Source organism: Protomyctophum bolini, assembly GCF_963924005.1.
Source record: "Protomyctophum bolini genome assembly, chromosome: 1".
Lineage (NCBI taxonomy): Eukaryota > Metazoa > Chordata > Actinopteri > Myctophiformes > Myctophidae > Protomyctophum > Protomyctophum bolini.
This window is the reverse complement of record NC_137862.1, coordinates 43,449,473-43,465,825: the sequence shown is the minus strand read 5'-3', so window position 1 is coordinate 43,465,825 and position 16,353 is coordinate 43,449,473. Positions and strand designations below refer to the sequence as shown.

At 44.2% G+C, this 16,353-nt stretch overlaps 1 protein-coding gene across 2 annotated transcripts in view; it reads right to left on the bottom strand.

Annotated features, from left to right (window-relative positions):
- Positions 1–1,078: 1,078 nt before the first annotated feature.
- adamts17 (ADAM metallopeptidase with thrombospondin type 1 motif, 17) overlaps positions 1,079–16,353 on the bottom strand; it is a 96,222-nt gene continuing 80,947 nt past the window's right edge. For both annotated transcript variants that reach the window (XM_080766100.1, XM_080766101.1), the window contains exons 19-23: positions 15,044–15,179; positions 13,500–13,716; positions 10,873–11,025; positions 7,087–7,264; positions 1,079–6,120 (exon numbers count right to left, since the gene is read on the bottom strand). In XM_080766100.1, coding sequence (XP_080622226.1) covers positions 5,969–6,120; positions 7,087–7,264; positions 10,873–11,025; positions 13,500–13,716; positions 15,044–15,179 — 836 coding nt within the window. In that variant the 3' untranslated portion in view covers positions 1,079–5,968. The remainder of the gene's footprint in view (positions 6,121–7,086; positions 7,265–10,872; positions 11,026–13,499; positions 13,717–15,043; positions 15,180–16,353) is intronic.

The window sequence follows — 16,353 nt, the reverse complement described above, 5'->3', positions numbered from 1 at the left end:
ATTTCCGCAATTTCCGCAATTACCATTTCCACAATTTCCACAATTTCCGCAATTTCCACAATTCTGCAATTTGACAAAAAAGATTGGTTATAGCCCATGTTTTTTGAAATTTTGGAAAAAAAAGTTATCCTCGTTTCTCATCATTTTGGACCATGGGCTATAGCCCATATCGTACGGCATACTATAGCGCGCCGTTTTTCATCATTTTTGAGGATTTGAAAAAAATGACGAAATGACAAAAACGATGGGTTATAGCCCATGTTTTTTGAAATTTTGAAAAAAAAAGTTAGCCTCGTTTCTCATCATTTTGGACCGTGGGCTATAGCCCATATCGTACGGCATACTATAGCGCGCAGTTTTTCATCATTTTTGAAGATTTGAAAAAAATGACGAAATGACAAAAACGATGGGTTATAGCCCATGTTTTTTGAAATTTTGAAAAAAAAAAGTTATCCTCGTTTCTCATCATTTTGGACCATGGGCTATAGCCCATATCGTATAGCAATGTTTACTGTCACAATATAGAGCTATTTAACACAGTTACTGAACACACACTCAATAGCAATGACTACTGTCACAATATAGAGCTATTTCAAAGCTATAAGGTGACACGGATGTATAAATAATGGTTAAAGACGTTAAAAGCTATAAGGTGATACCAGGTCTGAATGGTTTAAGTCACCCCTGAGAGAGAAAAGCATCTCTCAGGTCTCTGAGGTTGCAGGTTTTTATCGGAGATGTTTTGACATCCATATGGAATGACTGACAGGTGTCAGACCGCCACACCACCACTGTCCCATGTGCGCTCTCTTGTGCATGTCAATGTGCTGTGCATGTATGTGTGTGTGTACGTCAGAGTAAGTCGGTCTCCTTTCAACACAGCTGTCAATCAGTCTTAAGTGTTCCCATCAGAGAGAGAGAGAGAGAGAGAGAGAGCACAACAGGTGGAGTCTGTAAGGAGACTCATGGTCATTCCTCCATCCTGTAATGAAACATATCCACTGAGAGATAAACACTTCCCTTGCCAGCCACTAGATGGTGCTGTTGATCACTGTCCAGTGATTTAAGCATCAGAGCCTTTTGTAAAATCACATTATTTATTACGTACCAAAAAAACAAAAACAAACAAATAACAAAAAGAAACAAACAAACAAAAATCAATTTACAGTAGACTTGAAATATAGAATTAAATTCCAGTCATTCAGATGGGGAAATACTGAATGAATGTTTTAATTTTTTACTACTAAACATTATCAACAACAAACAGACAAGCTGGTTAAATCCCTGTATATTAACATATTATCATATTTACTTATTAACAAGTTCAAAAACATTACCATATAATTATCAGCACCATAGAATACAATGTAGTGGCCTGTGATGTGCCAAACATATTATGTGCAACTAAAAACAGTACAGTTCACGATTATTGACGCACATTTTCTTTTCCACTATAGCAGTGGTTTTCAACCATTGTCACATCAAGCCACAGAGATAATGACTCTCAGACCCAAAACTAAATAATATTTTGTTTGAAACATATTTTGTTCACTATCCATGCTGTATTGTTGTTGGTACCATTAGGACACGCTCTTGAGTCTATAAGGGTCCATTTGGTTACCAACTCTACATTTAGTTGGGGACCACCTGGAACCTCCTCAAGGACCACTGGTTGAAAACCACAGCATTATATTACAATAAAAAAAGTAGTTAGAGTTTTTTTTTTTTTTTTTTAACAAAATAATTCATAAGATAGATAGTTATTAAATAATCCTAAAAAACAACAAATTATGATCACCGTTATCGAGGACGTTATTATGGACACTATGTTGAATTTCACACTAGTGAAATTGGTCATGACTCGCCCTTGAAATATATAGTCCTTGGTTTCTGTTGTGTTTGAACAATAATAGCAATTCAAAACAGTTGTCCTCAAAACCACACCTCCAGTCGCTGTCATAAGTACGGGAGGTGCGCTCATGATCACGGCAGCAGAGCCTATTTGTGCATGCATGGCTGCACGCGCACCTGCAGCCCATCAAGTATAATGTATGCTTTGTCTTGTCCCATGATGGTGTCGCGCACGCAGACCTCTACGCTCACAACAGTCGCATCTGTGATGCGTTGTGAAATTATATATCAGCTGTTCTCTGTGCGCAACACTGTTGCGCTTTGAAGTATAAATGTCTCCTAGGGTGCATCTCACTAGCCAACTCACAAGAGGAGGTTGAATGGACTGAAACCAGCGCTCCCCAAAACAACAGGTTTGGAGATCTGTTGGGAATTGATTACATGAAACAGTCACCTGTGCGCCCAGTCCCAATGTTTGTAAACAAATAATTGGTCTATATAGATATAGATATTAGATGAGTTTCCAGCCTGACTCGCAGCATTCCATGGGTCTGTTTTGTCACTTCGCTACTCAGTCTGGAAAGGGTCCTATCTCCAAGGTGTAGGAAAGGGTCCTATCTCCAAGGTGTAGGAAAGTTTGTTTCAATGTTTGTTTTGTAAACGCCATTGACAATGAAGAGAAAATGTACGTCATAATGTCCCTCATTACGTCATATTGTCTCTTTGTTAATGACATTTAATATTTGTGTTGGCACCGTTTGTTTTACATATCCATTACATCACCTAATCAACATGAGTTAGACTTTAATATATTAGCGCCCCTCACTTCACATGGGTGTGATTTTTTTATTCAGGCTTATCGATCCAGGTTCTTATCGAGCCCACTATCGAGCATTTTCTATTATTTCGTGGAGACAATACATTCTGAACAGAACCAGTTTATTTTAATAGGGACTTCAAATACAGAACTTTTCTAACAAATGGAATTAAGACAATTGACCTTTTTTCCACTAAAATAATAAACTGTTAATTGGTTAATGTGTACCGTCACATTAAAAGTGTAATATTGTTTACCCGGACAGTGCTGGTTGGCAGGTATCAATACACTTTTAGACCGACATGTTTGTGCCAGCATGGATGATTACATTTATGTATTGATCGCCTCTTGTCTTGATTGTTTAAACATGACGTCATGCTTATTGATACCGGGTACTTGATAAGCCCAAAGATCATTGATAACGGGTACTCAATAAGCCCAAAGCTTATCGATACTGGGTACTCAATAAGCCCAAAGCTTATTGATACCGGGTACTTGATAAGCCCAAAGATCATTGATAACGGGTACTCAATAAGCCCAAAGCTTATCGATACTGGGTACTCAATAAGCCCAAAGGTCACTGATACCAGGTACTCGATAAGCTTGTTATCAGATTTTTTCGGGTATCGGTTATCAAGCTCCATCCCTACTACTGAATGGGCTACTGAATCAAACTAGTGTTTACTTTTTAACATAGGTTTTACTGTCAAGTATCAAACTGTTTACTTTAGGAGGTTTTACTGTCAAGTATCAAACTGGCACTAATGTTTTCAACGGTGAGAAAAGCATGGACAGAGTCACAGAGTGGCGCTGGCCGATGACGGAAATACACTATTTAACTATACTCTGATTGGTTGGAACAACATCCGATCAGCAACAACGTGGCTACGTACGAGGTGACGTTATGAAATTTGAGTCAAACGGGAGGCTGAGTAGCGGAGTGACAACAATAAATTCACGAAACACAGCTAATCAGGCTGGAAGCCAGGCTATAGGATATATAGCACCATTCACCCCCTGGGTTACCAGGTTAGGATATATAGCACCATTCACCCCCTGGTTATCCACCCGGGAGCAAGGATTAAGTCCTCCAATCTGACAAAGCAAGCACACACGGCACGCACACACACACACACACACACACACACGCCCACACACACACACAAGCCAGCCAGTCATTTTCTATGGAGAACCCTTAAAGCAGTTTCACTCGTAAACCGAGAGTCAGGAAGTTATTAATCGCTATATGTAACGGGTCCCGCGAGTGTTAGCCTGCTTGGATCACTGACTCTCTATGGTATCACTATGGTCCTGTTATCAACCTGGTTGGATCACTGACTCTCTATGGTATCACTATGGTCCTGTTATCAACCTGCTTGGATCACTGACTCTCTATGGTATCACTATGGTCCTGTTATCAACCTGGTTGGATCACTGACTCTCTATGGTATCACTATGGTCCTGTTATCAACCTGGTTGGATCACTGACTCTCTATGGTATCACTATGGTCCTGTTATCAACCTGGTTGGATCACTGACTCTCTAAGTCTCTATGGTATCACTATGGTCCTGTTATCAACCTGGTTGGATCACTGACTCTCTATGGTATCACATCATAGCTCCACATCCACACATTAACTCATACTCAACAATACTCACTGAAGTAGAACAATCATACTCGATCATATCAGACTAACTATTTGACAATAAATTGCAACATTTAGCTATAATATACAGTACAATACGAGCAAAACATTAAGGAGGACAGTTTAGTGGAAATAGGAGGAACTACCAGCCAATGAGAAGAGACTAAGGTCTCTCGTGATTAGTTGGGACCAGCCAATCAGTAGACTAAGGTCTCTCGTGATTGGGTGGGACCAGCCAATTAGGTTTCTCTTGATTGGGTAAGGATCAGCCAGTAAGATCTATTGATTGGGTAAGTACCAGCCAATAAGGTCTCTCTTGATTGGGTAAGGACCAGCCAGTAAGGTCTCTCTTGATTGGGTAAGGACCAGCCAAGGGGCCAGTGAGGCACTCCAAGTAGCTCTGGCCTCACCATAGCCTGGTGAAACTACTCCCCCTGCTGGACAACATTTGCATTCTGCCAGAAGGGAGACTCTGGGATCTCTCGGGCAGAGACGATGTACTCTGGACCAATTCTGGCCGGAGCGATATGCGGCTGTATGCGGCCACTAGAGGCGGGATCAACGCGAGACTTATGACATATTGAAGCTGTGCCACAGCGCAAAGGTAAACACACCCTAACAAGACTACAACTCAAAGTGATTATGGAGATATCAGATTTTTGTCCCACTGCTTTTCCGGGTTCATTGTTTCTGCTTGAGAGAGCCCAGATGCAGGCAGGAGGAGGGAACTGGTGAACTCAATACTGCCACAATCTGGCAGTCAGGTTAGCCTCACCATCCAACCTATGGTAACATTTCTCTGGCCTCACCATCCCACCTATGGTAACATTTCTCTGAGGGAATGCGTTATGGGGAACGTTGAGCCTCGTGCTCCCATGCTAGACGTACCAAAACAAAAAGTGTACTTCAACATCAAACAACAAATTTTTGAATCTTTCTGTGCAACAACAAAGCCGTCAGGCTTTACAAAGCCACTCCCCTCACAAAGTCACCAACCGTTCTTTTTCTTTCTTTTTTTTTGGTATACAGCAAAAGAAATATTGAACATTTTCAAGTCTTCATTGAAACCAGAAGCTTATGACGATGACCACCGCTTTCTTGAACACAGTGAGCCGTTAGTCGGATATTAGACGTCTTACAACTGCTCTAAAAGTGACAGAGCTAAGCCTAGCTAGGCTTAGCCTAGACATTGATTAGCTGTTATTTTTTAAGCGGTATACCGGTATACTGTATATAGACCGTCAATATATAGCTGTTGAAAATACGTCGTTTCAACGTCTAATCTAAGCCTAGACCACAAAAAAAACGTTCACTTTCAGATTCAAAACTCTTATGTCAGTTGTTGTAGGCGAGAGGCACTTCCGCATTGGCCACGGAAGCGGGGCGTGGTTATAAGTGTAACAAGCATTTACAATGTTGCGTTATAACCCACTTTTAGACAGCCATTTAGACATAATTATTGTAGGCGTCAAATATCCTGTAAAATGCTCCGTTTGTAAAAAAAAATTATAATAAAAAAGTTCCATCAATTTATAACTAGTGATAAACAACGACGACAGCATGAAAAACAAATAAAAAAAACAGTGAAAACATTTACAAAGGAAGCGTCTTCTGGGGGGGGGTTCTAGGGGGGAGGGGTGGGGGGGTTTGGTCATTAGCTCCTGTGCAGGGTCTTGTTGGCGTAAAAGTCCCGACAGGTGTCACAGCAGCGCTGGTAGAACCTCATGTCTTTGCACAGGTCCTTCTCTCGGATGACGCGACAGTAAACCGCCCACTGGTCCCCGGTGCACTTGTACGTCAGAGCAGCTGCAATGCATCATGGGAGGAGAAACAGTGTGTCAGAGCAGCTGCAATGCATCATGGGAGGGATAACAGAGAGCGGTAATTCATTCAATGCCAAGGACTGAATTCACAGATTTTTCATGAAATCCCTGATTGCAAAGGACTGATTTCTAGCTTCCTATAAATTGATAAACATTATTATCATGACTCACTCAGATCACTCTGGATCAGTGGTTCCCAAAGTGGGGTCCAGGGACCCCTAGGGGTCCTTGAGGGAGTTCCAGGGGTTAAATTAAGTTTTATTTTACAAAATAAATTTGGTCACAGAGATAGAAATGCCATTAAATACGGGACGGTAGCCTAATTCAGGTCAAACCACGGGGGGCCCTTGAAATTAAAATGGTTGAAAATCACTGCTAGAGCCACAAAAATCTTCTCTTATGGGGTTCTTGGCATATATATCATCCATAGACTAATGAGTCTCTGGATGAACTTAGCGACTATGTTTAGCGGCTCAAATGTAACTCCGGGTGACCACGTGTCTAAAATGACATGGGGGAGTTTCCCCGGTTGGACGTAGCGCGTGGAAGGAACACATTATTCCAACCAGTTCATCAGGCGCCTCTGTTGGGAAGGAGCGCCCCCCCCCCCCCCCCCCCCCCCCTGTAAAGAAAGAAATGTGCTATGTTATAACCTGAATGAAGAGGCTGAAATAACTTCTGTTTAATAAAAAAAACCTCCTGAGCACTGACTACTGTGTCGTTGGTTTGGTATCAGTCCCCACAATATATACATACTGTATATACCAGTATATACACATACATACATACTCACACACACACACACACACACACACACACACACACACACACACACACACACACACACACACACACACACACACACACACACACACACACACACACACACACACACACACACACACACACACACACACACACACACACACACACACACACACAGCCTCACCTAGTCTGGGGGAGGTGATGGTGTTGACGTTGACCTTGTCGTTGCACGCCCCCTGGTGGCAGGGCCGGTAGGTGGGCAGTCTGAACGCGGGGGGGCAGTCGTTGCCATGGCGACCGGTCACTTTGTGCATACACTGGACTACCCGCGACTGGAGGCCCTTCCCACACGATGATGAGCACTGCAACGAGCCAATGGGAGAGCTGTTTGAGAGTGTATGCGCGTGACATCATCGGAAGTTATGTGGGAATGCCCATACATACACAGAGAAAGGACCTATCTGATTGACAGCCCATACATCCACAGAGAAAGGACCTATCTGATTGACAGCCCATACATCCACAGAGAAAGGACCTATCTGATTGACAGTCCATACATCCACAGAGAAAGGCCCTATCTGATTGACAGCCCATACATCCACAGAGAAAGGACCTATCTGATTGACAGCCCATACATCCACAGAGAAAGGACCTATCTGATTGACAGCCCATACATCCACAGAGAAAGGACCTATCTGATTGACAGCCCATACATCCAAACAGAAAAGTCCTATCTGATTAAGTAGCCTTGCCGAGCCATCATAGGGCAGGAGCCTATCTCCTGTTTCTGTAGCGTGAGGCAGCTTGATGTACAAGTACACCCCCTGGACATGACGCTAGTACCCCCAATCCAACCCTTGATGCTGAGTGTCAAGCAGGGAGGCACTGGGTCCGATTTATAGAGTCTTTGGTATGACCCGGCCGGGGATTGAACCCCGACCTCCCAGTCTCAGGGCTGACACTAACCACAATTCCACTGAGCTGGTTATCTATCTGTCTATCGGTTACCTATCTGATTGACAGCCCATAAATCCACACAGAAAAGTATGTCTGTCTGCCTGTCTGTCTGGGCGAGTTCTTCTGTTGTGTAGTCTCTTCAGGTTGAATGAGTTCCCCTGAGAGACATACAGAGAGAGAGAGAGAGAGAGAGAGAGAGAGAGAGAGAGAGAGAGAGAGAGAGCGCACAGAACGAGTGAAGCGATCATCAAAGGTGTTTGGAAAAATGGAGCATTGTGTTTTTGTCTTTTCTGATGTGGCACAGACAGACAGACAGGGCAGGGTGCAGTTCAGTTCAGACAGAAAGAGTCGCAGCTCACCGCACCACTTCACCGTTTTAATGAAGATACCGAATGAGGTGGTCTGTTAGCACAATGTCTGTCTGCCTGCCTGCGTGTCTGTCTGCCTGTATTCTCATGGGGGCCTCTAGTCTCACCCTCTGCCTTTGTGTCTCACTTTCATTCATGGGTCTTGTTATAGTCTCGACAACTATAGAGAATATTCACAGGCAAATCGATTGGCAAAGTGAGTTTAACATTGTTTAACGTCGTTTAATGCCACAGTAGGTGTTCCCGCATAACTTTCGGGTTTGATGATGATGTCACACGCATAACCTCTATAGCGTTGCAGTCCCGCCCCCTTTCAGAACGACGAGGCACCAGGAAATAATTCCCTATTAATTTTTCCCAAATACGTTTAAAAAAGTATTTATGTAAAGACCTTTAAAGCCTCAGACAAAGCCAACAGCCGAGATGACAAATCATTACAATAAACACATTTGTTTTGGGGAAAAAGGGCAGGGTACAACACTTTTTTGGTTGTTTTTCTTCTTTCTAACTATTTGTTCGGCCCCAAAAATGTGTTTATTGTTGTTGCTCCAGACTGTATGATGCATTTATATTTTACTCTTGATCAGAGCTTCCGTTGCTCCAGACTGTATGACGGAAGCATTTATATTTTGCTCATGATCATAGCTTCCGTTGCTCCAGACTGTATGACGGAAGCAATTTTATATTTTGCTCATGATCAGAGCTTCCGTTGCTCCAGACCGTATGACGGAAGCATTTGAACATTGCGAGAGGCAGTCTGACAACGCGAGACTAGTCTTGTTAAGGTTCTACTCAGAAGACTGCCCGTCTCCGGTTCTACATAATGTACTTACTGTGTACAAATAACTAGGATGGCGCCCCCGCCAGACTACTTTGGGGACACACATGTCAGGGAGCGATGCAGGTCATTCCATTTATATTGTCTATGTGGCACAAACATTACGCAGAGCTCAGCCAATTGGGTAAAGGGATGCCAGGTCTACCAGAGTACAAACACACTCTTTGACAGGCATCAAACATGTACTGTAGCTGTCGTCTTCGATGCTTTCAGTGATTAGAGAGAGACACAAAACGAGTTTGACACTTGTATGGCCAAATCGATTAACTCAATGCACAACCACTTTGCAATTCAAAACTGCACTGTTACCATTCTCTCTGCCACGTGAACTTTGAATTATGTCTGAGACATTACAATAAATGTGCAATTCTGAATTCTTAACTCCACTTTACGACGCCATCAAGGCATTTTGGCCAAAATGCAATTATTGAGGACAAAATCAACTGTAGAATATAATTTAATCGACTAAAATGTTATGATATTACGCAGTCGACAAAAACTAGGCTAAAACTAACTTAATTTCAGTTCAGTCAGATAACTCACAAATAGATTGAACTAATATTTATTATAGAATGAGAATAAAGTGTGGATGTAATGTCTCATCTTGCTGTATGTGCGTGCGTGCGTGCGTGCATGCGTGCGAGAGAGAGAGAGAGAGAGAGAGAGAGAGACACACTAGTAATAAGACAGAGTGTGAATCAGGGGATGTTATTTTGCGGTCTAGTGATATTTATATAATCCGTCTACAGGCCAGACATTATTAAGATGTTGTGGGTCAATGAAAGGATTGTCTGTCTGTCTGTAGAGCGGCCACTTGGGAACCGTTAGGTTCCCGGTTCGATCCCTGTGGGCTCCCCCAGAGTTAGTGTCGAAGTGTCCTTGAGCAAGACTCTGAACCCCTAATTGCTCCTGATGTGCAGGTTGGTCTTGCATGGTTTCCTCCGCCATCGGTGTGTGAATGTGTGTGTGAATGAGTGAGTGAATGTAATGTAACAATCTATTTAAAGGTGTATGAATGTGTGTGTGTGTGTGTGTGTGTGTGTGTGTGTGAATGGGTGAATGTAATGCACAATCTATGTAAAGCGCCTTGGATAAATGCGGTGCAACACCTGGGCACAACCAAGCATTTAAATTACTTTTATTTTTTTTATATTTAGTTACAGCAGTGTGTCGGCACCACTGCCCTAAACATAGGTAGTGTTGTTGTTAGTAGGAATAAACACAGAGGCACCCGAGAGGAAGTCGACTAAGAAAGGGGAGGAGCCAAACCGAAGCGACATCACTGTGAACTTGTAGATCAGCTTTTTTCCTCCGTATGAAAACAGATCTGCCTTGATATTAATGACTTGACCGTTGATGTGCTTTGGTCACAAAAAGGTTTGAAAGCTATACCCCCTCTCTCTCTCTCACCTTGGACCCCCCGCCCCCTCTCTCTCTCGTCCCCGATCGCCCCCCTCACTCTCTCTCACCTTGGACCCCCCGCCCCCTCTCTCTCTCGTCCCCGATCGCCCCCCTCTCTCTCTCTCACCTTGGACCCCCCGCCCCCTCTCTCTCTCACCTTGGACCAGTCCCCCCGCCCCCCTCTCTCTCATCCCCGTTCGCCCCCCCTCTCTCTCTCACCTTGGACCAGTCCCCCCGCCCCCCTCTCTCTCATCCCCGTTCGCCCCCTCTCTCTCTCTAACCTTGGACCAGTCCCCCCGCCCCCCTCTCTCTCATCCCCGTTCGCCCCCCCCCCTCTCTCTCACCTTGGACCAGTCCCCCCGCCCCCCTCTCTCTCATCCCCGTTCGCCCCCCCTCTCTCTCTCACCTTGGACCAGTCCCCGGTCTTCCACTCGTAGCATTTGGAGTGGTCGTCGCAGGGCTCCTGCTGGGCGGGCTGTGACAGAGGGTCACATCGCCCCTGGGGGTTGGTACACGACACTGTCCGCGTGCGCATCCCACTGCCACACTCTGAGGAGCACTGGAGAGAGAGGGGCGAGAAAACACACCCTGAAAACACCCCAAAACGCACTCTGATGAGCACTGGAGAGAGAGAGGGGCGAGAAAACACGCTCTGAAACACCCCAAAACACTCTGAGGAGCACAAGAGTAGGGATAACCGATACCGGGAAAAAAATCAGATAAGCTTATTGAGTACCCGGTATCAGTAAGCTTTGGGCTTATCGAGTACCCGGTATCAATAAGCTTTGGGCTTATTGAGTACCCGGTATCAATAAGCTTTGGGCTTATTGAGTACCCGGTTTCAATAAGCTTTGGGCTTATCGAGTACCCGGTTTCAATAAGCTTTGGGCTTATTGAGTACCCGGTTTCAATAAGCTTTGGGCTTATCGAGTACCCGGTTTCAATAAGCTTTGGGCTTATCGAGTACCCGGTTTCAATAAGCTTTGGGCTTATTGAGTACCCGGTATCAATAAGCTTTGGGCTTATCGAGTACCCGGTTTCAATAAGCTTTGGGCTTATAGAGTACCCAGTATGAATAAGTTTTGGGCTTATCAAGCCTGTTATCGAGCATAGCGGTCCATGGCGTCATATTTAAACAATCAAGAAAAGAGGCGATCAATAAATAAATGGAATCATCCATGCTGGCACAAACATGTCGGTCTAAAAGTGTATTGATACCTGCCAACCAGCGCTGCCCGGGTAAACAAAATTACACTTTTAATGTGACTGTACACATATTAACCGTTAGTTTCTTTAATACTATTTTATTGGTAAAAAGGTAAATTAGAAAAGTACTGTATTTGAAGACCCTAGTGAAAGATACTGGTTCTGTTCATTATGTATTATCTCTCGTCTTTACACAAAATAATAGCAAAATGCTCGATAAGAACCCGGCTTGATTAGCTTGATTGATAAGGTGCTCGTTATCAATACAAAGTCACCACCCCTGGAAATGGAATCCATTAGAATTATATGGAAATGACGTATCAATACGTCAGTGACGTATCAATACGTCAGTGGTTCACTGACGGCGCGTGCTGCTGCGCTGGCCATGCAATAAAGTGGCGTTCTTTTTTTTCTTTCAGTGTGTGTCTGACTGTCTGTGTGAGAGTGAGAACGGAGTTCAATGGACTTATCGCCGAAATAAAGGATTTATGTAGCTCACGTTAGACTGTTAATGTACCATTTCCATATAATTCTAATGGATTCCATTTCCAGGGGTGGTGACTGGTGAGTAGCTCCCCGTTTCCTCTGAAGTGAAGCTATGTCCAAGACCCCAAGTATCGTCCCCGTTCGGTGTACAAAAGAACAAACATAGCCTACAAAGTTTACAAACCATCCACGCACCCGCTCATGGCGTGTCTCGTCTCGACAGCTTAGAGATCTGTTATTTTAAATCGGGCACATATAACGAAACGAGAAGCGCCGCTGCCGCACTGAGGGACGGCGGTTATAATACTAATCATTTTGTAAATCAAATAGCCTGTAGCCTGCAGTGGACTGTAACATTGCGTGGTCAGATCATACACTACAGAATTATATGGATGGTTGGCTATGATGTTGATTAGGCCTAATGATTAGGTTAGTCATCGCAGCCAGCTGGGTTTAACGAGATGGCTCAGTGCAACTGTTTTTGTCATGTTGCAGTCGATCGTGTGATAATCCATTTGATTTATAAAACATTTAGCATTATGAACTGAAGCTCATTTGGTGCGCCGCAAAACAGAGGCCAGCCAGCGGTATAAACATTAAACAACCACCCCACCGTTCACTTCTCTCTGCCTGCGCGCAGTCAGTAATCCATTCCAAGCCCCCCGCCTACACTCCTCCGTCTTCCTCCTGTCACAAGTGAATCGCCATAGCGCAGCCCTCTTCATAATAAATACATACTTGTAGGCTATATAGCCTACACATTACACAAATAACAGAATTGCTATTTTTATTATAATAACATTCTTGAAAAAAGAAGAAAAATAAAAAATCACGGAAAATCACAGAGCCCGAGGCCCGGCCCTACTAATTAGCATATTTTTTGGGCCCGGCCCGGCCCTAAAATGTCGGGCCGGGCCGGGTCGGGTTCGGGCAGAAAATGAGAACTCTAATCTCTTCTCCACTAGTCCCTCTCTAAAATTTAGTTCTACTGGATCTCTTCTCCACTAGTCCCTCCCTGACATTTAGTTGTACTGGATCTCTTCTCCACTAGTCCCTCCCTGACATTTAGTTGTACTGGATCTCTTCTCCACTAGTCCCTCCCTGACATTTAGTTGTACTGGATCTCTTCTCCACTAGTCCCTCCCTGACATTTTAGTCTAGTTTTTAATTTGTTGACGACATTGTCAAAACATTTAGTCATAGTTTTAGTCATCATTGCTTTGTTTTTATGTCGTTTTTATCAGTGAGAAAAGGTAGTCGACAAACAGTTTTCCTCTTAGTTTTAGTCAATGGAATTAACACTGGGGTGTGTGTGTGTGTGTGTGTGCGTGCATTCCATACCTTGGACCACTCCGATGCCTCCCAGATAGTGAGGCATTCTCGTCCCTCACAGCCCTGCATTTCGGGGGGCTTGGACCCATGGTTGGCCCCCAGGCAGTACAGCTCCCTGGTCTGGATGAGAGTCCCGTTCTGGAGCTGGTACACGCAGCCCACCTCCCTACGCTGAAGACCCTGGGCACAGGTCACCGAGCAGGGACCCCACTCGCCTGTCACCCACCTGTGGGGTGGAAACGGGTATAATTAAGGATATAATCGGTAGCATAATTGGAATTGGCCATACAATGCCATGGGATGCACGCGCAGATCCGACACACCAAAGGTCCGACATGCGGAAACAGCGGTCAGACAGAGTCGAACATAATGGTGGTATTTTAAGATGAACATTAGTGAGGATCATTTATATGAAGATCTGTAGGCGAGGGTGCCACCCACCACTCGTTAGGCTATCGCTAAGCACACGCCTCACCCACCTGAGATACATACACACTTCTATAAATAAATACCGCACACGCACGCACACAGACCCCCCCCCCCCCCTCCCTGTGAGCTGTGTGCTCTCATTTTCCACCCAGAGCTGACTTCCACATCAGAGACACTGTGTGTGAAGGACACAACAGTGCAGGAGGGGGCAAAGATCACAGCCAAAGTCTTCAGCTTTGATAGAGTATGTGTATTTTTGGTTTTTCCTCTGGCTGTGTTACCAACTCACCGTCCTTCAAACCGTCCTACTTCAAAAACCAACAGCTGCAAATCAACACATTCCCAACCATCCACAAGTTAATTGATTGATTGTAAAACAGCTTCCCTCCCAATAACTAGTTATGTTTTCGTTGTTTTATTCGTGTTTTTAATACGCTTTAAGACTTTCCAGCTGAAGCCAATTGTGTAAGTGTGCATATAATATTTTATCTTGGCGTTCAGTTCTGCTAAATGTTTTTCTCTGTTCGGCACAATCAAACACCATATAGATATAGATAATAGATATACAATTAAAAAAAAAACATGGGGAACAGAAATAACAGAGCCCACCGGTGATGCTGGGGTGGTGGTGGGAGCAAACATCACATAAGTGAGGACGCTGGCGTCGACTGTTCGCCGCTTCACCTCCCAATGTATGAATGAATGAACCATTGTGAAGCGCTTTGAGCACTTGGAAAAGCGCTAAAAAAATACAATTCATTATTATTATTAATTCATTATTATAACAACCAGGAACCATTATGCAGAAGGAAGGCAGGAAGAGCATGCAGGCTAGTGAGTTTAAGTAGCCTGCCCAATTGGTCAGCTAACTGCCACATCAGCGAATGACATGTGGGTCTCTCACACACTGAACCAACATAGTAATGCAGCATATTAACACCTTGAGTATATGAATGCGCCCTTGAGCACGACATGAAACCCCTCGAGTATATCTGAGGGAAATAACTCTGCAAGCTACGTCTATCCATCATTTGTGTCTGTCTGTCTGTACGTTTGTGTGTGTGTGTGTGTGTGTGTGTGTGTGTGTGTGTGTGTGTGTGTGTGCGTGTGTGCGTGCGCCTCACCGGTACTGGCAGAGATGCGTGTTACAGAGTCGTACTTGTGGCAGTGGGCGTGTCTCTGGATGACAGCGGCTGTCATTCACGTGTTCCATCGTCTTATTGGCTATCCTCATGCAGGATACCACAGTCCTCCTCTCACCTGCACGCACACACACACACACACACACACACACACACACACAGTTGGAATGTGGTTTTAAAATATGAAAAACATCCGACTGACGGGCTTGATGATTCAGGTCAAGGACCCACATCTGAAAATATGTTGACAAATGTCTTCTAAATCTAGTCAACCAGGCCTGCAGTAGGCTATGCACTGGACAAATGTATTCTAAATCTAGTCAACCAGGCCTGCAGTAGGCTATGCACTGGACAAATGTCTTCTAAATCTAGTCAACCAGGCCTGCAGTAGGCTATGCACTGGACAAATGTCTTCTAAATCTAGTCAACCAGGCCTGCAGTAGGCTATGCACTGGACAAATGTATTCTAAATCTAGTCAACCAGGCCTGCAGTATAGGCTATAGCACTGGACAAATGTCTTCTAAATCTAGTCAACCAGGCCTGCAGTAGGCTATGCACTGGACAAAATATGCATGACATTATTTCAATGAACTAGAAATACAAGGAAAGGTTAGAGGGAGAAACAGTATCCAACTCACTCAACTTTTTTTAACGACTGTCCGACAGCAGTTTCCACGTATATGCACGGTAAAACAACGGTCATATAGGATTATTGCCATCACCTGGGTGGGTCGGTCGTGTATAACTGTCCCGACGTGTATGTGTTCAACAACACAGCCATGCAAAATAACACAGACAGCTATGATGTGAGCAAAGCTTGACCTGCATAGCAACGGTTGCTAAACTACTTGGATAGGCAATGGACGACCACTTTTTGGGGTGGGGTTTAGCGAAGGGCTAATTTGCACTGTTAAGTTATGTGTAGTTCTGCAGCTTAACGTTGCATTCGGAGAAAACACGGAGATGTAATCCATTTAGCCAAGCCTGGCATATTTTATTGTAAGGGCTCCCTGCCACATCTCTCACAGTGACAGACCCAATACTATTACTGAATGAACTGCTCCACACACAGGTAGTAGTCATGTGACCTGATCATGCTCTAGGAGGCAGGCATGCATCCTATACCTTGCGTCTTGGCGCCTCACAGTGGCACAAGCATAACATTGCACATCATATAGAACAGTATAACATTATACAAGTGAGGACATTATATCCCATCAAATCTCAACATGCACCACTTTGAAATACACCGTTAAAACCTGGACCTGAACTCAACAACAACACACATCTC